The sequence below is a fragment of the Jaculus jaculus genome, chromosome 8, assembly GCF_020740685.1.
Source record: "Jaculus jaculus isolate mJacJac1 chromosome 8, mJacJac1.mat.Y.cur, whole genome shotgun sequence".
Taxonomy (NCBI): Eukaryota; Metazoa; Chordata; class Mammalia; order Rodentia; family Dipodidae; genus Jaculus; species Jaculus jaculus.
Genome location: NC_059109.1, coordinates 60,915,085 through 60,940,274, shown reverse-complemented (window position 1 = coordinate 60,940,274; position 25,190 = coordinate 60,915,085). Strand labels below are relative to the sequence as shown.

At 39.1% G+C, this 25,190-nt stretch overlaps 1 protein-coding gene across 10 annotated transcripts in view; it reads left to right on the top strand.

The window, feature by feature from the left end:
• The window catches only part of Ryr3 (ryanodine receptor 3), a 598,743-nt gene that overhangs the window by 200,581 nt on the left and 372,972 nt on the right, over positions 1-25,190 (top strand). For 9 of the 10 annotated variants that reach the window (XM_045155998.1, XM_045155993.1, XM_045155990.1 and 6 more), the window contains exons 4-5: positions 21,194-21,268; positions 23,587-23,665. In XM_045155998.1, coding sequence (XP_045011933.1) covers positions 21,194-21,268; positions 23,587-23,665 — 154 coding nt within the window. Of the gene's footprint in view, positions 1-7,510; positions 7,634-21,193; positions 21,269-23,586; positions 23,666-25,190 lie in introns of those variants that run through there. The other variant, XM_045155996.1, reaches the window with a different exon arrangement.

Below are 25,190 nucleotides of genomic sequence, written 5' to 3'. Positions count from 1 at the left end.
ACTAAGGCAATGTGAATGTTATATTTCATCTATAACCAGAAGACAAAATTATGCTGAATTTTAAATGCTTAAACATCTTGTGTGTTAAGACATACTCAACCTTCTAACCTTGACTGGAAAATGTGACCTGGAAGGATAGCATTTCTGTAATAACTTTTACCATAAATAACCTCAGTTAGAGAATCTTATTTATTTCTTTGTATTATTTGCATGATAGCCATTAACTCTAAAATTAGCTTTGAGTTCCTTTCATTTGTCCTTATCAATAGAGTGGGAAATACTACATGTAGTATTTTACTAGAGAACTGCTCATATATGATGTGGCATGTTTGTCATGCATAACTACACCCTGGAGATAGTATGCCTATATTTGTTGAGAAGCTGAGGGCTGTATCTTGACAGTGTTGCCTTGTAAATGGCCAGTAAGTGTGAACATATATCATGGTGCATTTATGTAAAGGTCCTTAAAGTACATCTTATGAGATATTTTGCAAAGGGTTCTTACCATGTAGCCAGGGTCATAGTATGTAGCCATCATGTAAGGTTACAGGAAATTTAGAAAAAAGTGGGACCATCATTAAAAGAATCCGCTGACCTGGACAGATGGCTCAGTGCTTAAGGTGCTTGCCTACAAAGCCTAATGACCCTGGTTCAATTCCTCAGTATGCATGTAAAGCCAGATGCACAATGTAATGCATATATCTGGATTGTGCAGCAGCTGCAGGCCCTGGCATGCCCATTCTGTCTCTCTTCTTTTTATTTCTCTTTGTTTGAAAATAAATTAAAAAAATATAAAAGCAGATTCTTCTATGCCTGCCTGCTAATGAATAATGACCAACAAATCAAAACAGATGCTGATGATGGGAATTAGAGGCCTTCACTTAATGTCTGGATTCTGATATGTATGCATAAGTACTTAGTGACCTCATGAATGCCTTAGGAATGAATAAGCCCTCTTTCTTTCTGAATTTGTGGGTTCCCAAAGTAATTTCTGTACCATAGAAGAGAAGTAGGTACCCCCCAATCCCTTCCCACACACAGCATCCAGATTTAGTGTCTAAGTTTTGGGTACTGAATGAAAATGCACTTGGCTATGTATATAGGAAGGGAACAAGACTGGTATAAGGACTATGTGCATAATTCTAAACCAGTCTGACCCTCTTTAAAATGTTATTTAAAATATTACATTTTAAGAGAAAAATAATCATTCCATGTGTTAACTACATTAGTAGACATTCATTATCCTTTCATAATAATTCATAAGGCATTTTTTTAGAGGAAAAGTAGGCACATGTGCTGATGTGAGTCCCAACTTGCTTATACATACACTGAATCCCTACAGCAAGATAGTTGAAATACACCACAGTTGCTATTCTAGGTATACAAATATTAACTTTCTTGGTGCTGGATGATAAGGAGTTAATGTCTCTAGCACTCTCAGAAAGTCCTTGGTGCCTCATTTAGTGGTCCCCATCACCCCACCTGGGGTCAATGCCTTTCAGAATATTAGCCTGGAGATACTACCCTTGCCTATTATTCAAATGGTAACCAGGACATCACACCATTGCATTCTTAACATAGGACCTCATGCCTTAATGTTACCACATCTCATTCTATAAGTTCATAAATTGTCTGATTTGTCTTTGCCTTTTGTTGAGAAGGAAGAAAAATAACATTCTGATTCTGAATGTTGTCCCATTCCTTTTTTGAACCTATGGATTATTTATCAACATCTACTATAAAAATAATATTTTGTGTTCACAAACTATCACACAAATCTCATTGGTAAAGTTGCTCTTATATGCAGAAATCTGTCAAAATATACTCTTTAAAATATGCCCTGTATTTGAGTTCACCTTACAGATTTACTTATTGCAAGCAGCCTATTTTGGTGGTAAAGCTGGGAACAGAAGGTTTAGCCTTGATCCTAACACTGCTCTTAGAAATGTCAGTTCAGAAAAGCCTTTTAGAAACTCTGAACTGTGGTTTAAACACTGTGAAAGGGGACATTATTTGGATGCAAAAGTTCTTTCTGTCAGTCTCTGATGATTGCCATAAACCAAGTTAGAATGGGAAGGTGTCACCATCTAAACTTCCTCTAATGTGTCCAGTTGATTGTAGCCCATCACTGAGTAGTGATTGGAATGTTAACTTGTTTATATTAGCCATTTTGCTTGACCCCTTGGCACTCACATATTTAGCCAGAATGAATAAATGTGTTCTTTTTCTGCTTTGATGTGTGTGCACAAAGAAAATTGTCCAAAATCAATCTAGAACAGCAATTCCACAGCAGCAAATGTTGAGTATGTATTTTTGCTTTTTTTGAAATTCAGGTTATCTGAAAATTGTCATATGAAAGAAAATATATTCTACAATTTCCAAAATATTTCTTTCTTTGAATAACCAGCTATTGTTTTTCAAAATTAACTGTTGTTCTGAATGAGAAGGCTACAGACTAAGATTTCATGTTTTTTTCAGATTAATTGTCATTAAATGTGTCTTTTTTTTTTCTTTCTCTTCCTTACTATTCTTACTTTAGTTATGCTGTGGGTGCAGAGTGTTGTGATATTTCATGAATTTAGATGTTTCTTTGATAACCTGATACTTAGGAGGAAGGATATGCACAAATTACTCATGGTCATTTTGGGACTAAACTTTTGATGACATGATTTTTATTTTCATCTTGAAGACCTTAAGTTCATGGTAAGAAAAAAATTTATTTGACGTTAGGAAACTCTGTCTGATTATAGTATTTTGATGAGAAAGAAATCCCAAGTGACTGGATGTAGGTACTGGCCACTTTCTTTGGGTAGATTTTCTAATGTGAATGTAATCATGGTAAAGTGTTAGCATTAGAATTGGGCTATGGCACAGTGGTTTGCTGACAGTTCTCTGGTGATGATAGCACTATACAGAGAAAAAAAATAAACACAAATGTATGCATTTAATGTCACTTTAAATTCTAACCATGATCAAATACCAGATTGAAAATCACTATCCTGTTTATTCTATTCTGTGCTTTGTTTTCGTTTCTATTCTTCAGCTGATTCCTCAAATGAATTGAAAGGTTTCAGTGAGACCTATGCACACTGAAATATCCATTCACTGTTTTGTTTTTTGATTTTGCTAGCTCAGTGACCTCTCGGAATGGGTATGTTATTCACTCTTTACTATACATGTACTTTGCATGGACAACTGACTCCAACTGTATTTGTAATGAGCTGGACCTCTCATGAGTGTTCAGGCCACTTCCATTCTTTGTGCTTCTGCTATTTAAAAAATGAAGCCCAACTGCACTACGTATTTCAATCCCATGAAATTAAGAGGTGGCTGCACACTTAGAAATGCAAAGCTGGGCAGATTGACCGCTGCTCCGCAATTAGGAGAACAGCTTGTTTAGGAATGCATTTGTTTGTTGGATGTGTTTTGAGGTTTGTTTTTCCTCCTTTGAGACATTGAAAGTTCTTTTCAAAGTCTCTTATTTTCATTTCTGATGTGGTATAGATGACTTGTAGCCTTAGATTTCAACTTGGTAAGGTGAAAGAAGTGTGCAGCCTAGCCTTTCTTTAAGCTTCTTGATGCTTCAAATGGCTCTCTGTAGTATTATGCAACTCCAGCTCTGCTCTTCCATAAGGCTGGAATTCATAATAAAAATGGAAAAAGCTAGTTTGATATGTTTTTGTTTTCTATGCAACATCCCCAAAATGAACCAACAGAACCATTCAATGTTATTGGCAACAATTGAGAATAACTGTTGGTGTCAACTAGCTTTTTACATTTCTTCATATTGATGTAGAAGCATTTTCAATGAAGAACCCACAGAATGAGAATTTAAAGGTCCAGGTCCACTCAAACTCTCCACTTTCAACATCATGCTGCAGCTTTAGTGTGGCTGCCTGTCCTGTGGTGAGAGTGGCTTGTGCTGCAGTTGAGAACTCAGATGTAAGACCAATGTGCTTGTGTCATCCTGAGGGTGTCTGTGTCATCATGAGCGTGCCTGGGTCATCTTGACAATGTCGTCTGTGCCATCCTGAGGGTGTCTGGCAAATGTGCTGACTTGTAGCTTTGTTGATTGTTACACAAACCCTCAAGTCATTCTTTTCATTCTTGCTCTGCACATTGAAATGCTGTTAAAATGGTTTTATTTTGTCTTGTGTGTGTATGTGTATATGGGGACAGGGGAAATGTGGGGGGTGGTGCATGTATGCAGGTTGTGTGGAGGTCAGAGGTTGACATTCCTCAATTGCTCTGCCCTTTGGTTTACTGAAGTAGAGTCTCTCAGTTGAACATAGAGTTTGCCAGCTTGTCTACTTTAAGTAGCCAGCTTGTCTTAGGGATTCCTTTCTCTGCCTCCTGAACACATGAATTATATAGGTGGCCATGAGACCCACACTAAATCGACATGAGTTCTGGAGATCTGAAATCTGGTCTTTACACTTGCACAGCTCCACTAAACCTTCTTTCCATCCTCCTAGAATGCTTTTTGCCATAGTGATTTGTGTTACCTTATAAAGCTTTCATTTCTTCCCCATGGTGAACCAAGGTGTTTGTGGTGTGGCTTATTTCTTTATTTTCATAGCAAAAACTAAGCATACTTATTAAAGCTTCACAAAGAAGTGTGGACGAATGTGGGTGTCTGAGCTTTCACCAGCACATTAAGGGACAGGCATATTTTCAATGGAAATTTTGCAGAAAGTTTTTCTCTTATTAGTTATAGGCATACTTAGTATGGAAACAACACATGTTGGTACCAACCTTCCCTCATCCCTGCCCCCTTCTGAAGGGGCCCTTCTCATTGGGGTCACAAGTTATCCCTGTGGGGATTGTGGGTTTTACATTGTGGGAGCAGCAGTCAGTTATTGTAGAAAGGCAATGCCTCTGGTCATAGTGTTACAACTTGTGGATCCAACAATCTTTCCACCCCCTCTTCTGCAAAATTCCCTGAGCCATATTGAATGTGTTTTAAGTTGGCTTCTGTAATTGACTCTTAGGAGCCTCTGGATCTCTGCTTTGGTAGGTGTCAAGTGTCCTCAGTGTCTATCTCCTTCACCATGGAGCTGATTATCAGGTTCAACAAAAAAGCACTCTTGCTCATCACCCAAATTCCTCTGTGGTTTCAGCTGGGGCTCAGCTGAAGTGAGATGGGTAGTTTATTTCCTCAGGTCCTGCTCCAGTCTGAAAAAGTCAGCACATATTTTTTTAATAATTGGTGCATGGTAGAGGGAGCAGCAAGAGTTATAAAAGTGGACTTCAACTGCATTAGGAACAGTTTTAATCCCAAATTTTATGGTGTTTGAATTTAAGGTCTACCATTTAAGACACTTGCTTATCTTATCTTTTAAAAGTAAAGCACAAGTCAATTTTTTTTAATTTTTATTTATTTATTTATTTATTTATTTATTTATTTTTTGGTTTTTCGAGGTAGGGTCTCACTCTGGCTCAGGCTGACCTGGAATTCACTATGTAGTCTCAGGGTGGCCTCGAACTCATGGCGATCCTCCTACCTCTGCCTCCCGAGTGCTGGGATTAAAGGCGTGTGCCACCATGCCCGGCAACAAGTCAAACTTAATAAATGCTAAGAGAATAGAAACCCTTCAGTTTATTCACTAGACTTTTTATTTGATTATGTAATTTTTTTTTTTTTTTTGAGGTAGATTTTCACTCTAGCTCATACTGACCTGGAATTCACTATGTAGTCTCAGGATGACCTCAAACTCATGTCAATCCTCCCACCTCTGCCACCACATTGCTGAGATTAGAGGCATGCACTATCATGCCCTGCTTGAATGTAATTCATTTTAATGGCTACCAGGGCTTAAATTATAGATTTGCAGAGAGAATTAATGAATTAGTGAAAACATTAACTTATTTCCATTTTGTGAAAGAGTAGTATAGTCATTAATTTGTATATCCTAGTAAATAAAAAATAACTTGATGCCAGAGAGTCTCTGACCTCAGTGTTCATTGTAATCCCGCTTGAGTGAAACCCTGTTGCAGAATACTCATCCCACGATGTCTGATGTGGATACAGGATGCAACAGTCTTAGGTGATAAGATGGAACAGTGGAACAAAAGCAGGAAAAAAGGACAGGAAAGTTTAGGAATTCTATGGTATAAAAATGTCTCCAGCTGTGTAGAAGGTGGTTATGGCAACCGGCAGAGGGAAGCAAAAGACAGATGGTTCTGTCTCTAATTTAGTAACCCCTCTTGTAAAATGTACATGTGCTTATGCTCAGGGAGCGGGCAGGGATGGTGTCAAGTCTGGCCCAGGGTTCTGAGCTTTGGGCTGGAATGAGGGAGGAAAGGGCCCCCATGAAGCAAAGCTGGAGAGCCATTCTCTAGGTTGTATCCCTAACACAGACTGTGAGCTACATTAGAGGTTCCTAATTATCTGTCACAGGATCAATGACTACTCATGGTGAAGGATTTGCAAGTTATCAGGAAATGAGAAATTGTTTCACTAAACCAACTTTACAAATGGAAAGGTCTGTCCTTTTGGTTGCTGTTTGCTTGATTGTTTTTGGCTTTGGTTTTGAAACAGGGTCTGTGTAGTCCAGGCAACCTCAGCCTCAGATAGCTAAGGATGACCTTAATTTTTTTGTTTGTTTGTTTGTTCTTTGAGGTAAGGTTTTGCTATAGCCCAGGCTAACCTGGAATTCACTATGTATCTCAGGCTGGCCTTGAACTCAAAGCAATCCTCCTACGTCTGCCTCCCAAGTGCTGGGATTAAAGGCGTGAGCCACCACGCTTGGCCACTTTAAATTTTTAATTCTCCTACATCTTTCTCCCTGGGAGTATAGGCATATGCTACTACACCTAACTGAATGTTGGAATTTATTTTGAAAATCATTTTATGATTGTGTCATTTTTAGTGCTCTAATGGTATCATTTTTATAAAGCTGGTTTCTTTTCAGAAATTATAAATGACAGCTTTTTTTAATGCCGTTTCTATCTTCACAATTAGTTTTGCTTCTATTGTGAAATTTCTCTGGGTCTTGAACTTGTAAAATGTATATTTCTATTCTTGTATGTAGCTTTCAGATCATGTGTTTAAGAGTTTTGGCAAAACACCACAGTGTGGTTTGGTTGCTTTAATTTTTTTTTTCCCCTTAGTATATAATATAGTGTTGATGTCCTTGTTAGTCATAGTTATTCATGTCTTTCTTGGTAGATGAAAACTAGGTCTTCTCAGCAAGCAAAGGCAAGAGGCTGTCTATCTGAATTCATAAGTACCACTTGTACCTTCTGTTTTTGTTATTGAGGGAAACCTTATTTCAGCAAAGGCCCCAACCCCTTAACAAAGCCACCTGCCATCATCTCATTAATGATGTGCAGCTGGGGGCTAAAAGGTCTCTCTGTTTCCTCACTGCTCATTTGTTTAATAATATGGGGGGATTGTAGACAGGCAAACTGTGACATGGTTCCAAAGGAAATTAGTGAGAGGCGTTCTATAGTGATGAGGCCTGTACTCCTGAGACTTTCTCTGCAGAACAAACTCCATGAGTGCTCTGAAAGGTTCTCCTTGCTGACTTGCCTGAGTCCAGCTCTCCAAGTGTGGGAGGCATGGGAGATGGAAATTCATGCGGTAACTAATACTAAACACTAATGTTTTCATGACTTTGATATTATAAAGGTAAGTGGAACATATACTTTTCTGTATATATATATATATATATATATATAGCCATTTTCTGAAATTATGATTGGTTTTATACACTTTCAACAAGACTTCTAGGGTACAAATATTACCAGATTTTAGTTTTTAATGGAATTAGATGACTGGACTATGGTTACTGAGGCATCTTCAGGAAGCCATGTAGAGAGAACTGTGATGCTGATTCTCTGACACGGATTGTTGCATACTGCACCTTCAGGTCAAAATACAGTTTTGCAGGACAGAACAGGGAAGTAATTTTCCCCTACAGCCAGCAGGATTGTGTCTCCATTCTACACTACTCTGGAAACCTTTCCTTATGTTTACCCAGCAGAATTTTGCTATGCCAGTTTAGTGAAGGGACTGTCTGCAAACTCTGACCTAACTAGAATTCGAACAACTTTTGGCAATAATGATCTAATATCATGAATTCACATTCTCAGGATGCAATGGGCTCCAGCAACATGTTTCTTCACCAGCATGACCTATGAGTTTATAGCACAGGAGAAAATGGAGAGTATTTAACAATATGGCATTTCAGAATCTCTTGTTCTATTCAGTTGTCAGTTTGTGTGGGTCATGAGTAGATGTTTATTTCCACAACACTGTTCAATTAGGCCCAAGCCCATGAGTGATGCTGTGAGCCTAGGAGCAGTAAGCAGTATAGGCATCAGGAGTATAATTCTCAAACCCAAGACAGTTGACCCAGGTCACTAAGAGAATGAGCTACAGCTGCTTTTCAGTCCACTGTTTCCTTGAGACAGCTATTTGAGTGGGTAAAAGATACTAGGGAACAGGGATGAAATTCCTGATTTATTTGCCACTTTTAGCCAACTCAGTGGGACAGATAGTAGAGCTGCAGTGTACCCAGGCCTACACAAGAGTTCAGTCTCATGCTTAACCTGTGGTATGGAATTCCCGCTCTTCCTCTGATCACCTCAGTCTTCTCCTATAGTACAAACCCTTTCTGGACTCCTTACTCTGCTCTGTGTAGAGCTACTTGGGCCACAATTGAATTTATCTATACAGATTTTATTTACAAATTTTTATTAGATTTTAATATCTTGAGCTATTCTCAAGGCAATGAGGAATAGTCAATTCATAGTGCTAAATCCTTTGTCTAACTGGCTTCTTGTTTCATCTAAAATATGATTTGCAGGAATTTAAAGTGTTACATAGCTCTGCCAGTCCCTTTCCCTTTTGCTTCTCACTCCTTCATTATACATCTTTTTCTCTATATATTAATTCCATTGATATATATATATATATATATATATATATATTTCATCTTACTAGATATTTTTCTTTCTTGTGCATAAGAAATGTTACTCAATATTTGTAAAGACAAGTATGTGTGAATTTATCCCTTTGTAAGAAATTAAAGGAATCTATGCCCATACTCTGCTATTAAAATGCAATTCAAACAGAAGAAAATCAGTCTGTATTATTTTGATTTCTTACATTACACTAAGTTATTTTAAAAGTCACTTTCTTGGATCTCTTCTGTTCAAGAGTGATATTACCATTGATGTATCTTACAGAATGTACCAAAGTAATTAAGAGACTTCCACATTTAAGTCCTCCTATGTTTCATTCAATAAAGGAAACCTTGATATTTTCTTGAATTCTGGCCTAAGAGTGTGGTGTGCCCAGCCCAGATGATCTTGTTTGTAATATATCTACATGTAATATCCTTCCAAAGCAAAAGTCTTCCACTTCCATAAGATCTGCTGTGTTTGCATAAACTTGATCTGGGAAGAGAGTCTCAGGCTAAATCAAAATTTTTTTCTTACAAATCCCAGCGGGTTTCTGAGAAGAAGAATGCTGAGTCAGATAATATAACATTCCTAGTGTTCCTGTTCCTCCTGAAGTGAGGTCCAGCTGGCTTCAAACTAGTTTGTAGCCCACAAGGCCTTGCACAGCATTTTGTCTCAGCTGGAGATCCTGCAGCATTACAGACTGGCTTTAAAAAAATAACGTGGGGCTGGAGAGATGGCTTAGTGGTTAAGTGCTTGCCTGTGAAGCCTAAGGACCCCAGTTTGAGGCTCTATTCCCCAGGACCCATGTTAGCCAGATGCACATGGGGGCACATGCATCTGGAGTTTGTTTGCAGTGGCTGGAAGCCCTGGTGCACTCTCTCTCTCTCTCTCTCTCTCTCTCTCTCTCTGTCTGTCTTTCACTCTCAAATAAATAAAAACAAACAAAATTTTTTTTAAATAATAATGTGTCCACAAATAAGAGACAACCTGGGTCACCATGTTAACAAAATTAGTGTCAAGAGCAAAACACCTTACCCGGTATTCTCTTACCTCCTAAAAAACCTTTCTAATTTCCCTCCTTATTTTGTAATCTACTAATTAAAAATAAGCCTTTTATGTTGAAAGATCAGAAATTGAATTAAGAATCACTGTTCTAAGATATGCTCATGATCAAGACAATTTCACATGTAACATGTCTCTCACGTGACAGAAAATTGAATAACTCTTTACCATCCCAAGTTTCATTTTACACAGAGTACTGCTAGAGACTAAATTCTGGCACCGGGGATACCTATGTCATTGATCCTGCCATAACTAATCTCAAGCCAAACCCAGTTAGCATGAGATTTGGGGAATATGGTAAGATACCAGAAGTTACCTAAATCAGCTTAGTTAGTGACAGAATGACACTAGGTTGCAAAAAGAACATCAGTTTATAATTCATAGTGATATTTACAATTTTTGTCTAACCACCATTTCCCCCACTTCATTTAACTATGAAAGCCTACTAAACTGTTTTGTTCTCTAAGATAATAGGTCCTGTGGTCCATAGCTATATTGCATTGTGCTGTCTTTCCCCCACTCACTCACTAGAAAATACTTTTGCTATGACAACTGTGTGTGCTTTATAGCCTCTACTTTCCTAGACCACTTTTCTAGAATATTTAGGGGGATGGCTTCTCTTGATTCTTCAAGTTGTACATGCAGCTATAGATGTGCACTGATTAATTGGCAGTGATATGGGTAGCCTGACCTGGATTAAATCAATCTGTCCCTTGGCCTCTGCTTCTCACTAAGTGTCCTCCCCCTCTGCTGCTCTTTGACAATGACATTGCATCTCCAGGTTTCTGGAGATCATGAGCCCCAGAGATACCTCTCAGACGAAAGAAAAACTGTTAACTGCAATGTTCCCTTTGATACCAAGTCATCTCACTGCATTAATAGTAGTCACCAAGTCCCTTTCCTAAGGAAATTATTGATTTTTCTTTCCCCCATTCACTGAAAAAAATGCAAACTTGAACACAACTGAGTTTTAATTTTATTAATCTTATACATCTTCTCTTATGAATCACTGTGTTTCTGAGATGTCTTCTATTTTCACAGGAGCTCTGTGGGTATTCTTCTTAAATTGCCTTCTTCCCTTTATGCAAAGTGTACCATGGTGCCTTGTGGCTTGAGAAGTCAGGTTTTGCTATCAGCCCAGCAGGTTATACTAATGTCAGTTTGATGAATTTGCTTCCTGCACAGTGGAGAGAAAATAGATCAGATGCTTCATGCTCTGTCTGGGTCCCAGCTTCCACTCACTGATCAGCAGAGAGGACTTTTTAGAAAACTCATTCCATGTTACAGAAGAGCTAGTTGGTGAAAGGAACTCCTGGGCCTAAGCCAGGGCTCTGGAAGGTAGGCTTGTAAAATATCCCAGTGAAAGTACTGCCCAAGTATTTACGACTGATGGCTCTGAGAGGTACCAACCCTGCAGACACAGAGAAACATGGTGCAGTGCAAAGGAGAATGCAGCATGCTGAGGTACACTATGAGGGGCTGGGACCTGAAAAAAATAGAAACCACAGTGACTCCAGTGTTGAAGACCCTATAGTAAGAGGAGAAATTGTGCCAGTCCCTTATCTCCTAACCTACTCTGTTCTTTGCCATTAACTCTGTCTCTTCCTAAGCTGTAGGAATCCAAGGAGGTATGGAGTGAGGATCAGATTCTGAGGCCATTCAGGAAGGGTCCAACTAGCCATCAATGCTGTGAAAATGTATGGGCCACAGGTAACTAAGGTGGGCCTGGAACTCTACCACCATCAAAGCTGAGTTGTCCAAAGTCCTCACCACATAAAGACTTTGAAGTAAGAATGTGTTTCTTTCCATGTCCCATATTTGAAAGCAGATCTGAGAGAATGTCAGAAAGGGTTCTAAATTTATCATACCCAAAGGGGAGCAATATATTTGTTTATTGCTTCTATGAAGTTCTGAAGAAATATTAGAAAAATTCATCATTGTTCCAGAAGAACATTTCTGAGAGCAGAGAAGTACTTACTGACTACAATTAACATGCTTCTTGCATGCTGGCCTCAAGGTGGCTGAGGAAGTTCCAGAAGTGTGGCTGTCAAGCCTGGCTGTGCCACAGTCATGTTGGGGATGTATCTCAGTGATGGAGCATTTGTCTGTTGTCCATGAAGCCCTGTGTTCAGCTCCCAGCAACTATGTATGCCCTGTGGAGAAAGCAAAAGAACTCTCCTAAGAGCTAGCTTCATCACACACACCCCTAAAACAAAATCTTCTGAAAATTACTGACTTTTGTGTTGTGTTTTCTCTTGTTTTGTTTTCAGGTTTAAAGTACCCCTAGTTATTCTGATCTGTACCTGAGATTGAAAGCCACTTCTTTAGAATGAATCCCTTGAGAGGCTCAGATGATCCATGCCATTGTCCTCAAAACAGCATGTGGTCTAGACACAGCTATATCAAGAGCGGGTGTTCTCCTTTTCATCCATAGACCCACATGCACACAAGGCTCTCTACCCAGGATACTGCACATTCTTCAAGAAGTCAAGCTGGTTTGCTTATAAGTGTAAACTTGGCTTTAGGCACACTACGTGGATGTGGAGAGAAAAAGATAAACCAATCTCCATGTAGCAAGATCATAGCAGGGCTGGTATGATAGAGATAGAAGGATGAAAAAATAATGAAGTGAGGTTGGTTGATAAAGAGCATCTAGGAGAGAAAACAAACCAATTACTATAAGAATTTCAAAAGAGAGAGGCAAGTTAGACAACAAACTATAATCGATTTGACCTTCTTGAGAACGCATATAGATAAAAATGCTTGCATATAATAGAATTTTCCAGGAATTTTATTATTGAAAACACTTCTGTTCTTTATTAATCAGGATAAACAGTGAATTTTTTTTAAAGTACAGTCTTACTGTAGCTCAGGCTGACCTGGCACTCAGTCTGTAGTCCAATGCTTGCCTCCAACTCACAGAGATTCTCCTACCTCTTCTACTCCTGAGTACTGGGATTAAAGGCATGCACTACCACGCATACATCAACAGTTATTTTTTAATAGAGAAATAATTAATTAGAGATAGTTATCAAGTTTTCATGTCATGGTAATATGACTTTTTGAGTGTTAGATACTTTGTATGAAATATTATTTATTACATATAGTAAAAGGAAATGATTGATCAGAGTTCCTGGTCTTGAACATTTGTGGCACTGGCCCATGATTTTATCAGGGATTTAGTAATGGATAACAAGTATGAGTAGTTCAGATATAAACCAGAACAATGACTGGTGGGGCCCTTTTTTACATAAAGATCAAACTTGGGCCTGGAGGGATTGCTTAGTGGTTAAGGCATTTGCCTGTGAAGCCTAAGGACCCAGATTCAATTTCCCAGTACCCACATAAAGCCAGATGCACAAGTATGCATCTGGAATTCTGTTGCAGTGGCTGGATGCCCTGGTACACCCATTCTCTATTTCTCTCTATCCACCTCTCTCTCTCAAAATGGATAAATATTTTTAAAAATAAAAAGATCTACAGAAGTCAGAGACGTTTTTGTTGTTACCTCACATGGGGTAAGTACATGCTCTGCTGCTAAGCTGTCATGAGTCCAAGATTTCCTTGGAAGGCAGGTGATTCTGCCATGTTATCAGGGTGTAAGTCTGCCTCATCTAGGGTGTTAGGCGCCTTGGGGAGATCCAACCCTGACTCCACAGCAGTTGCTGTATGCTCTCTAACTGGCCTGAGCCTCCTCAGATGTTCATTTTTCCAGATGAGCAAACCTGTGCCCAGAAGAAGCCAGGTGGGCACTCCCAGAGGATCCCACCTCATTCCTGCTCCACATGATGCTTATGACCAAGAGTTCACAGTTGGTTAAATTAGGCTCTGACCCTTGACCCTGTTTCCTAAAATACTTTCTTGTGACTCTGAAATTAATCACATAAACAAAAAAATGAATTTTTTTTCTTTTTTTTTTTGTTTTTGGAGGTAGGGCCTCACTCTAGCACAGGCTGACCTGGAATTCATTCTGTAGTCTCAGGGTGGCCTCCAACTCACACCAATCCTGCCTCTCAAACCAAGAAAATTTGACCACCTTACTTCATCCAGGAAAAAAATAATCATTCTAAGCACTCCCAAAACGAAGGGTTGGCAAGCTTTAGTTAATTCTAAACCAGAGAGTGGCAAATCTGGCATTTATTGCTGAATGTGGGTTAGGGAGGATTATTAGATTTTGTGTGTGTTTTCCTCATGTAAGTAGCAGAATGCATGTGCTTAAAAGAATAGAAGAAAGCACAGGATACTGGCCTCTGTCTCCAGAGCATCTTCTATGCTGTGATGAGGAGTCACTGTGGGTATGAGAAGTGGGGCTCCCTCACCCTGCTATTCTTCACGTAAGAGCTCAGAGGCAGGTGAAGCCATGATTTCTAAAGCCCCCCTTGCCACCAGATACAGCCCTTGTTTCCCTCCAGGGTGAATTGTGTTTAAGTGTAGCACCAGCTGGCTTCCAGTGAAACTGCCATAAGCTCTGAGTTTGATGAAGTGGGGTTGTAGGAAAGATATACTTTCCTCTTCTTTCTGAATCAATAACACCCTGTTTCATGGCGGGTTTTCAGTGATATCCCCAGTTCCCAAAAGATTTCAAAAATGTGAAAGACTCCTTTCATGTACGTTCATCTGTAGGGCTGCACTGCCTGGGTTGAGTCGCCCACACTGACATGAAGGACATAATAGAGGGCAAAGTTCTTCAGGTGTTCTGCCCTGAAGCTCTGTGCAGCCAGTGTCTTGTTACCCTCTCACTCTGGCTTTAGGCTCATATTAACTAACCATATGGAGTGGAAAGGCAGAGTCAATTTAAAAGTTGATGCTTTACACGTGTGTCATGTTTTATGCCCTGTACCTATGTGCCTATGTCACCTGTACACCCCACAGTAGAGAACACTGGGAAGGAAGAGATTTCTTTGTCCTGACCCAGAAATAGTCTTTGGTGTTTACATAGATGAGTGGAAGCTCTCTGATCCAAAGCAGCAACAAAGAAACAAGTTAGGCACCTGTGTCTGGGCTTTCAGAGGCTTCACAGAATTGAGGTGGTTCAATGTACCTGTTGAATTCCTATTGTCTCATTTGCCATCTCTGCCTCCTACTCACATCATATTAACCTGTGCATATGTCCCTCCTGCCCCTGAACTGTAATTTCTGAGTTCCAATTAAAAAGAAAAACTCATCCCTATCACCAGTTATCTAATTCCAAGACCTGGTTTCTTTTGTTTGTTTGTTTGTTTTTGATGTTTAGCACTGGAGAGGGATTGTTCAGTGCTCCCTGCCCCACACCCCTTCCAGAAAAGAAGCTTTCTTGAGGGATGTTTGGGGGTGCTTAGCCAGAGTTTGGCCATGTCCTCCAGTCTGTAGCAGTAGGAAAAGGCAGGCCTGGTGTCTGCTGAGTGCAGGAATCAGCTTTAATATGATGGAGTTGTGGAGTCTGCAGAATCCAGAGTGAGATCCAAATAGAAGAGTAGACAGGTACAGTTAAAGGAACCAAGAATATTGGGACCATGCAGTGGTGAAACCTTGAGGCAAGAGAATCTGGAGCTGAGGCTGAGGAAGCAGGAAGGAGGGGCTCTGGCTCTTGAACAGAGGCTGCATCTCTGAGGCTGATGTACTCTGGAGCCAGTGTCAAAAGAAAGCAGACCAGCAATGTCCCTGTCTGCCTTGCAGGGAGGACAAGTCATCTACTGAGAATCCCAGCAAATAACTGTACCCTTGAGGAGCTGAAGATTTAATGAAGAGGCAAATGTACTTTTATACCCTCCATCTCTGTAAACACATGAAACATATCCCTCATACAGCTGTATATATTTTATGCAGATGATGTAGTAAATATTAAAGAAAAAAATTATAGAAGGTTAAAGTTTAATAATTCTATACTCATGCAAGTGGCTATTTAATTTTACAGGCTTCCTTAACATTCTTTTATATATACATATAACAGACGAACACATTTTGCATTCCATTTCTCACAATGGCATATCACAAACATTTTTCTGTTTCCACATAACCCCTGTAATTGCAGCCCTTCATTGCTGCAGGACATAACATCCTATAGAAGTCCCACGATTTACTAGACAGTTCTTCTGTTGTATAATTGGGTTATTTTCAGGGTTTTTTTTTTTTGCACCCATTATAATGCTCTTTCCACAACAGTGTTTATACATTTTTCATTCCCCTTGAATTATTCCCAGAAGAGGATTATAGTAGCAGAGATGATGGACTCTTTATGGCACTTTTTATATACTACCGTATTCTCTCCAGAGGGTTATGTTCAACACTGCCACGGACATACTCACATCAGCTAAATTCAACACAGACAGCATTTTTCCTCCAATTTTTGCAAATTTTATAGATGTAACGTGATATATCCAAGTCACTATCATTGCAACTTTTTATTACTAAAAGAGATAAAATTTATTCTATATTTTCATTCTGATATGAATCATTTATTAAAAGCACTTTCCTACTTTTTAATGGAGGCTTTCTCCCACACTTCAGTGAGATATTAACTCTTTTGTTATAGTGAGAGAAAATCTCCCAAATGTTATGATTTCTATTGCTCTGAAGTTCAGAAGTCTGTGTAGAGCCATATTTGCTTTTTATTTCCTTTGAATACTTATTTTCCTTCAAAGCATGGGTAAGCATTAGGTCAGAAAATGATGTAGACTGTACTGTTTTTTGCTAGTTGTTCTAGACTTTAATTTTAGAAACATTTAAGTCTTTTATCTATCTAGAATCTTATGTTCTTATCTTCTTATGTTTCTTGTTGCATATATTGAATACTTTTTCTGATTTCCTATCACTGAGACATATGCTTTAAAATCCTTCTTTTATGTTGTGCTGACAAAAACTTATTTTGTACTCTTATTTTTATGCCAACAGAAACTGTTTATGGACTGCCTATAGTGGTACATTCTTTTTTTGAACCCATGAAAGTATGTTAGTTAATTTTATTTTAGAACAATTTTTAAATTTCAATTCCTTTTCTGATTAAAAAAACTTACTATTCATATTTCCAGACTAATTTTAACACCAACTTTGTTGAGTTTCAAAAGACACTATGCCAAGCTGGACTTGGTGGAGCACGCCTCTAATCCCAGCACTCAGGAGGCAGAGGTAGGAGTATCGCCATGAGTTCAAGGCCACCCTGAGACTACATAGTGAATTCCAGGTCAGTCTGAGCTACAGTGAGACCCTACCACAAAAAAACAAACCAAGCCCCCCCCACCAAAAAAAAACCCAAAAAACAAAATACACTATGCCAAGCTGGAGAGATAGCTTAGCAGTTAAGTGCTTGTCTGTGAAACCTAGAGACCTTGGTTCAAGGCTCAATTTCCCAAGACCCACGTTAGCCAGATGCACAAGGGGGCACACATGTCTGGAGTTTGTTTGCTGTGGCTGGAGGCCCTGGCGCACCCATTGTTTCTCTGTCTGCCTCTTTCTTTCTATGCCTGTCGCTCTCAAATAAATAAATGAAAATAAACAAAAATATTTTAAAAATATCCTATGCCCTGTTAAATTTTAATTAAAATGATGTCATGAGCAGAGGGTGGACATCACCCCCTGGCCAACATAAGATGGACAATAGCAACAGGGGAGTGTGCCAAATACTGGCATGGAGAAACTGGCTATAACATCCATAAGCTCACCCCCAACAATACGGTGCATCCAGCAGGCATTAATTCCCAAATCTCCATTAACTGAGAACCTAGCATTCATAACACCTAAGTTTATGGGGGACACCTAAATCAAACCACCACAGCAAGGGTCAGTAACTTACAGCCAACAGACTGAATCCAGTATCTGACCTGTTTACATATGGCTCTAGTTTGGGGTAAAAATGGTTTCTAGCTTTTGAATGGGATCCTTTTTAAAAGTATGGGGAGTGAAAATTATATGGCAGTGATTCTATGGCCCACAAAGCCTGAAATATTTGCTATATAGACTCTCAGAGACAAGTTGCCACTCTTGATGAAGTATTTTTAAGGGCATGGTGAGGACATTATGTTCCGACTCTCGATAGGAACCAATGGAGGGCTTTTAGAATGGAAAGTAGAGTGTTATGACTTATAGCCTTGAAAGGGAGAGTCTAGCTACCACATGAGCCCAGAGCACAGCAGGAGGAAGGAGCATTCCCAGCAGCACAGTTTGGAGGTCATTGATGTAGCTCAGGTGAGACATGACGCAGTAGAATGGACATGGCTGGTAGCAGCAGGATGCTGAGTCATTGGATGCAGAGTGTTAAAGTTCTTTCACATGCCCTTTTTACCCACCTAGTCTATTATAAAACTCTTTGCTTCAGTTACTGTTTCTGTATGTAAATATTTACACAAGTTTTATCTCCCCTAATAAAATGCACTAGTATGGTGTATGGTTAAAAACTCTTGTCTTTATTAAGTCCCAGCTCTGCATTTGAGACCTGGTGACTTTAAGCAAGTTATTTTATCTCTTTGGCAGTTTACACAACTGCAAAATGGGGGTGATTACCATTATCATTTTCAGGATAAGATCCAAGGAGAAGAGTTATGCATAGCACCAAGCCTTCTGTTCCTGACATGGATTTGATCTCAGGTTCCATGAAGGAGCTGATATTTTTATATCCTGTTCCCATTGGTGCCTTGTTACCCTCACTTTATACATAGTAGACAAATGAGGTCTGGATCTGCCATTAACTCTCAGTTCATATGCTACTAGACCATGTTAGTTGTGATAAATAAAGCAAGATACTTTCTGTAAGTATCAGATTCCTCATATATGAAATGGAAAATTGATTTCTGCCTTGAGAGGCAAGTATGAGGATGGGCTATGGATATGATATATACCAGATGCATGGCAGGGGCTCCATAGCAGTGGTCATCATGACAATTATTATCACAGACTGAAGGAAAATCTCTTCAGCCATTATAGCATGGAAGCTGGCAGTGGCCCTCAAAATCTTATCCTTGGACCAGCAGCACCACTATCATCTGGAACTTGTTAGAAATGTGGACTCTCAGGCCCCACCCCAGGACTATTGAAGCATGCACTGTAGAGAAGGGACCAGGTGATTCTGATGTCTGCAAACCAGGGTCTTAGAGGAAGGAGGCTCTGAAATGGCAGGTTCTACACAGTGTTTTCCCATTCATTCAAGTGAACCAAGTCCCTATGGTACAATAATCAAAGACACAAGGGCCTACAGATATTTCTAGAAGTTCCTCTGTGTTTATAGTCAGCAATTCTTCTTATGATTGAGAGGAATTGGAGGAAAGTGCAAGCCACAGTTACTGGTGCGACATATAATTGAATTCTGCTTTGTGTGTATGTATGTGTATGTAATGTGGGGAATGTGTGTGTATTCATGTGTATATGCCCTTGTGGTGGCCTGGTGTTCACTGGTGTGACCAGAGCAAAACATCAGGTGTCCTGCCCCATTACTCTTCTGCCTGTTCTTTTTTAAGCCTTCTCTTATTAATGCCAGAGCTTGTTGCTTATCAGGAATTGAGTGATTCCCTGGACTCTGCTCCCCTTTGTGAGACTGGGGTTTCAGGCACATGTGGCCACACCAAGCTGTTTATGTGGGTTCTGGAACTTTTAACTCAGGAGTTTTCCGGCCCCCTCAGACCCTCATGCTTGCTCAGGAAGTGCACTTACCTGCTGAATCATCTATCCAACTCCAGAACATATAACTTAATCAGTAGTTCCTCTATGAGGACATACTCAAAACATGAGAATGGACCATCATTTAAGTTGCAAGGGACAGTTTCAGCTAGACTGACAAGATGTGAAATTATTTCCTATGTTTAATTTTAATGTGAGGTGTTGACACATTTGTAAATACAGAAACTGAAGCTAGTGCAAATGATTTCAAGAAATTTGGAAATATTGTGAAGAGCAGTGTAATTCAGACATGGTATAAAGTCTGGAGATACTTAAATGTCTCTAAAGCTGTGAAGGGGGAAAAGCACAGCTGAATTTATTTTTAGTTATCAGCTTCTCTTCAACATGATACTGCATTTATCTTTTTATTTCTTTTAGGCTTATTCATTGTATGACATGAAAAACCATTTCTTTAACAGAGTGGCTCTGTTAATCCAAATAGAGTTGAAAGAGAATCATGGCTTATTATATATACACTGGCCTCTCTCCTGCCACCTGCTTCTTGCTTCCTGTGTTTCTCATTGTCTGACTGGAGGGGAGAGGCTGGACAGGACAAAACCTCACATGGTCTCCCATCCTACAGTTCTAAATAAAACAGGCTGCATAGAAGATACCCATGGACTAAAGAAGCAAAATTTGTCTTAATAATTAGTTATCTCAGACTTTGGTTTCTCTTTGGGGGAATGTAGAGGGACTGCATAGCTTTCACTCAAATACTTCTCCTAAAAGGGTGTGTGATTTCAAAAAAAAAAATGCCTGGGGATAGGTCAGCAGGATGGCAAGGACTTTAAGTTGGTGCCAATTTCTTTTAATCATCTGTAAATTTCAGTATCCATGCTACCTATTCATCTATAACAGAAGAAGTTAGAGTTTTGTTTGATAGTATACTATTCCCACCAGTGTAGATATATGTGAATCAGGTTAAGGTAAAAAGGAAGAAATGAGCAACAAGGCTCTCCTTACTTTGAGTTATCTCTTCTCCAACAGGGTATCCACTGAGCAAATGGCCAAGGTGGGCCTGCAAAGGGAGGCACAGAAGGCACCCTGTGGGCCTCTCCACTCAGGAATTTATTTCTGCAAGACTAGTTAGCTTTTAATGTTCTGGACTTCAGAGCCTTCCCTGGTTGATGAGATAGATCTCTATGAAAAGGACCGTTAGAGTAGATGTACCAGAAAGAAAGAAAATAAAAGGCTGCAAGACCCAGAATGTGTGCCTGTGTCACCAGCAGAGCAGCTCAACTGCACTAGGCTGTAGTTTAATTACACTTGTTTCTCTCTCTCTCAGTATGAATGCTTCTGAGACATTTCAAAGGAACGTAAGCAGTACCTCTCTCATGAATATGCTTCCCAGGTAGAAGAGCTCTGGGCTTTGCTGGGGCCGTCACTGAGAAGAGCAGTGGCCCTGGCTCCTTCTCCCATGCATGGCTGTGCTCACCGGTCTTTGGCCCATTGACCAGACTTTCACTTCTGGAATGAATTCCTTGGGAGCTTTGCCATGATTCTTTTCTTGGAGTCTGTCACCAAAATACATGTGCTGCTTTGATGTCAAAAAAGCCACAGTATGTGCTGGTAATCTTCCTCCTCATGTCCACAGGCAGCACAAGGGGGTGGCCACAGGACCCTGCTATATGGCCATGCAATTCTTCTGCGGCACTCTTTCAGCGGAATGGTAAGCTTATGTTGATGGCTGCTTTCACTATTCATGAGGAGGAAAATATGGCTGGAGGGGCAGTACAGGTAATGTCAAAGAACTCTAACTTTACATGGGAGCAATTTACAATATCTTGTTGCCTTCCTATCACTTTCCTTTAATTTTCAGCTGTTTATGTTTGCTACATGCCTGCACATACCTGTTGATGAACAAAAGGAGCCATACCTTTTTAATAAACATAACTAAGCCTAACCCCATTATACACTGTGCATTAGCCTACCACATACTCAATAAATACCTGCTGAACTCATGAATAGCCAGTGAATCATGGAGTAACTGACTTCTTCATTATATAAGGATAACCAGGAGAGATGAAAAGTAAGTCAAATGTCATCTCTATGGCATGCCTTCCCTTAATACCCTGCTAAGATGAATAGAATGATGTCTAGCTTCTTCAATTCTAGGAGAATTTGAAACTATTATGTTAATCCAGGGGCAGGAGTAAAGTAAGAGATAGGGGAGTAGCAGAGAGCTGAACAAACTATAACTAGGGATTTGGAAGAGAATAACCAGGATGGTGATAACTCAGCATAACTTTAAAAATGCAGATGTTAATGGATATGTTACAAAATAAAGGTATCGCAGATGCTTTGCAGGTCATTGTGAAGAATATTACAACTTCAGCCAAGCTTACCATTATGAGCTCCAGAAATCTTTGCTGTAGTTCACAAACATGTTATTCTCTCTTGTTATCGGTGTTAGGAAGATGTGGCTTCTTTTCCTAACTTTAGTGGAAAGTGAATACACTAAATTCTAGACTGTATTATCACACATTTATACCTGCAGCACCATTCAATGTTCTTCTCAAAGTTTCGACTCAAATTGTCAGCAGGATCAGCAACTGCTTCTTAAATAATTTATTTACTGCAGCATGTTTTTTTCTGAGTCCTGGTAAGAAGTTGACCTTTCAGACTGAACATTCATCTGTTTTAATTTTTCATGGCAAGAGATAGAGAACATAAATGGCCAAGTGTATCTGAGTAAGATATGAGGATTTAAAATTTTTTTTCATTGTGTACATTGTACATGGGACTGTGTTGCATAAGAACATATCATTCAATATATGTATATTGTCACATTAACTTCCTTTAATAGGGGGAAGTTTGGAGTGGAGAAACTTATTCTCTGGGTCTCTGAAATTGAGAAGTGCTTACATTTCAAAATATGTTGTTTATATATAGAGGAAATAGAACCCTATATACTCCTTTTCTATCTGAACTCAACAAATATATCTTCAAGTAGTATGCTTCTCATGGCTTTGAAAACCTGGGCTATCACCCTGGTAGAGATGTGGAGACCAACACTATTTATCATTGAGTTTACTCTTCTTTAAAAAACAAAAAAAATCTCACAGTTAACATAAACTCGGCACTGTCCAGTTGCTTCTAAGAGCAGCTCTGGGAATAAAGCTTGTGAAATATGTCTTTTTACAACACCATGATTTTCTGTCTCTGGCAGAGAGCTAGACGTACATCCCCAGAGCTCACCTGCTTCCACTGCATTCCAACATGTGCCACTGGGCCATCAGCAAAAAGGCAGAAAAGGCACTGGTTTTATCATTTCCAAAGCTTTACCTTCCCATGTGCACTTGCATTCTGAAAAAAAAAAAAAAAGATGAATGTTATTTTGAGAAGTTTTAAAGCTTGGTAAATTTGAAATAGGACATAAACAGAAATAGGAGACTCATTTGTGAGTTCCTAGACCCCATCCCCATGCCATGCTACTAACAAACCACACCTTCTGTTCTGATTCTAATGTAATTCCTTTCCATTGGTTGCTAGGCATTGAAGTTTATACACACGTTAACTACATAAATGTATTATTTTATATCTGGTTTCAGCTCAATATAGTATAAACACAGATGCATGCTATTACATACTCTTATGAGTACTCGATAATATATTCCATAAAGTAGAAGCACAAGAGTTTATCTAGCTTTTCTATCATTGTTGGTAATTTATGTTCCATTTATATTATTTCTAATTTAGAAGTCTCTCAAAGTATTTTTAGCTAAAACATCTTTAGTATTGCCAATTAGTTTCTATGTAAAGTTCCCCCAAGTTACAAGAACATCAAATAATAACATCTCTGAGGTTTTAAATTTGTAATAAAAGTATTTTCCAAAAGCACTGCACCAATTAACTTTCTAGTGAGTGAGATGAATGAGCCGACTTCAAAGTATCTCTTTTTTTAAATCAACAGGAAGCTAACTAGTGGTGGGAAACCAAGACCAGTGAGAAAGTATGGTTTCACCTGTTTCTGCTCTTGTTTCACAGTATCTGACTTGCTTGACCACATCAAGATCCCAGACAGATAAACTTGCCTTTGATGTCGGTCTAAGGGAACATGCTACAGGTAAGTCACCATTTCCAGAGCTCCTTCCAGTGTGCTCTTCTGCTAGAGCATTTGAGAAGGATACTGAATTTGTCACTCATTTTGGATTCCACACCAATCAACTCAAGAAATAAGACTGATAAAATCATAGAGAGTGAATCAAAGAAAATGTGTGTGAAACAGAAACCAAGAAAAAGGAGATGATGGTGCATTAACTACAGTTGCTAGAGGCTCAGAAACCATATTTTTAGGGTTTGGTTCTTGGGGAGTACTACTCATACTAAGTGACTGCTAATGAAAATACAGGTGGCGTCATAGCAGCTAAGGAGTGAAGTGATGTGTCCAAATTAAAGAAGCAGACCTGGCATTCTGCCACAGATGAGCTATTCCCAGGTAGTTCCCCTAGTGTCAGTCAATGATGTCCACAGCCTTGGTTTCTCCATTCCAGTTTATCTCATTTAGTGCCATTTATTGTACAGTTTATTTTAAATTTACTTACTTTTGAATTTACAATTCCACAGATAAAACTTGGGTCTTTCCCATAAGTAGAGAACTGGTATTCCTTGTCATCAAATAAATATAATGAAAAAAACATATTAAATAATTTAGTAACTTTTGGCAAATACCAAAATGCATTGGCAAAATAGTTCTAAACTTAAACTTTCTCTAATAGAATTAGTTTAAGAGAGTGATGTTTTCTTAAATTTCTTATAAAATGACCCAATGACATTTGTCTTCTAAAGTATCATATACTTTGGGAGCCACTGCTATTGTTATTGTTTATATGTTTGTTTTGTGTGTGTGTCAAAAATATTGACAGTATTACAGAGTGGTGGGTGCCTGCCTGGTATCCCAGCACAAGAGAAGCTGAGAGAGAAGAATCACAATTTCAACATCAGCCTAGGCCAATAAGTTTAAGACTAGTTCTGAGCTACATAGAAAGACTCTGTCTCAAATAGATGCTTGTGATAGGCGATGCTTGATTGATAGATAGATAGATCTATCTATCAATATAGAGATATAGGCAGATAGGTTGATGACCAATAAACTTCAGAAAACCATTTCTCTCTGCCTCCCCAGGGCTGGATTACAAGTATCCATCACCATGCCCAGCATTTTTTTAGTGTGGGTTCTGGGGATCAAACTCAGGTCCTCATCCTTGAAAGGCAAGAACTTTACCAACTGAGCTATCTCTTCTGTCCTAGAATATAGTCTTTAATGTCATGACATTTTCCCCAAATAGAAAGGAGGTGACATTTTTGGATCACCAAAGGGCCAAAAAACTATGTTGTTTTTCTAAAATGTGGTCATTTACAAATTAATATTGTCTGATTTGGTGGATCATCCAGAAAAAAATGTAGGATCCAAACTCCATGCACCTCCTATTCCTAGATCTTGTGCAGTAGTGTCAAGAGTTCCCAAAGGCAAACACCTTTTTCCACTTCCAACTCTCATTTTTACACAACTGGGCCTAACTTCTTTCTATTATGAGCTGTTTTCCTAAAATAAGATTACATGTGAATTTGGGATTTCTTTGTTTTCAACT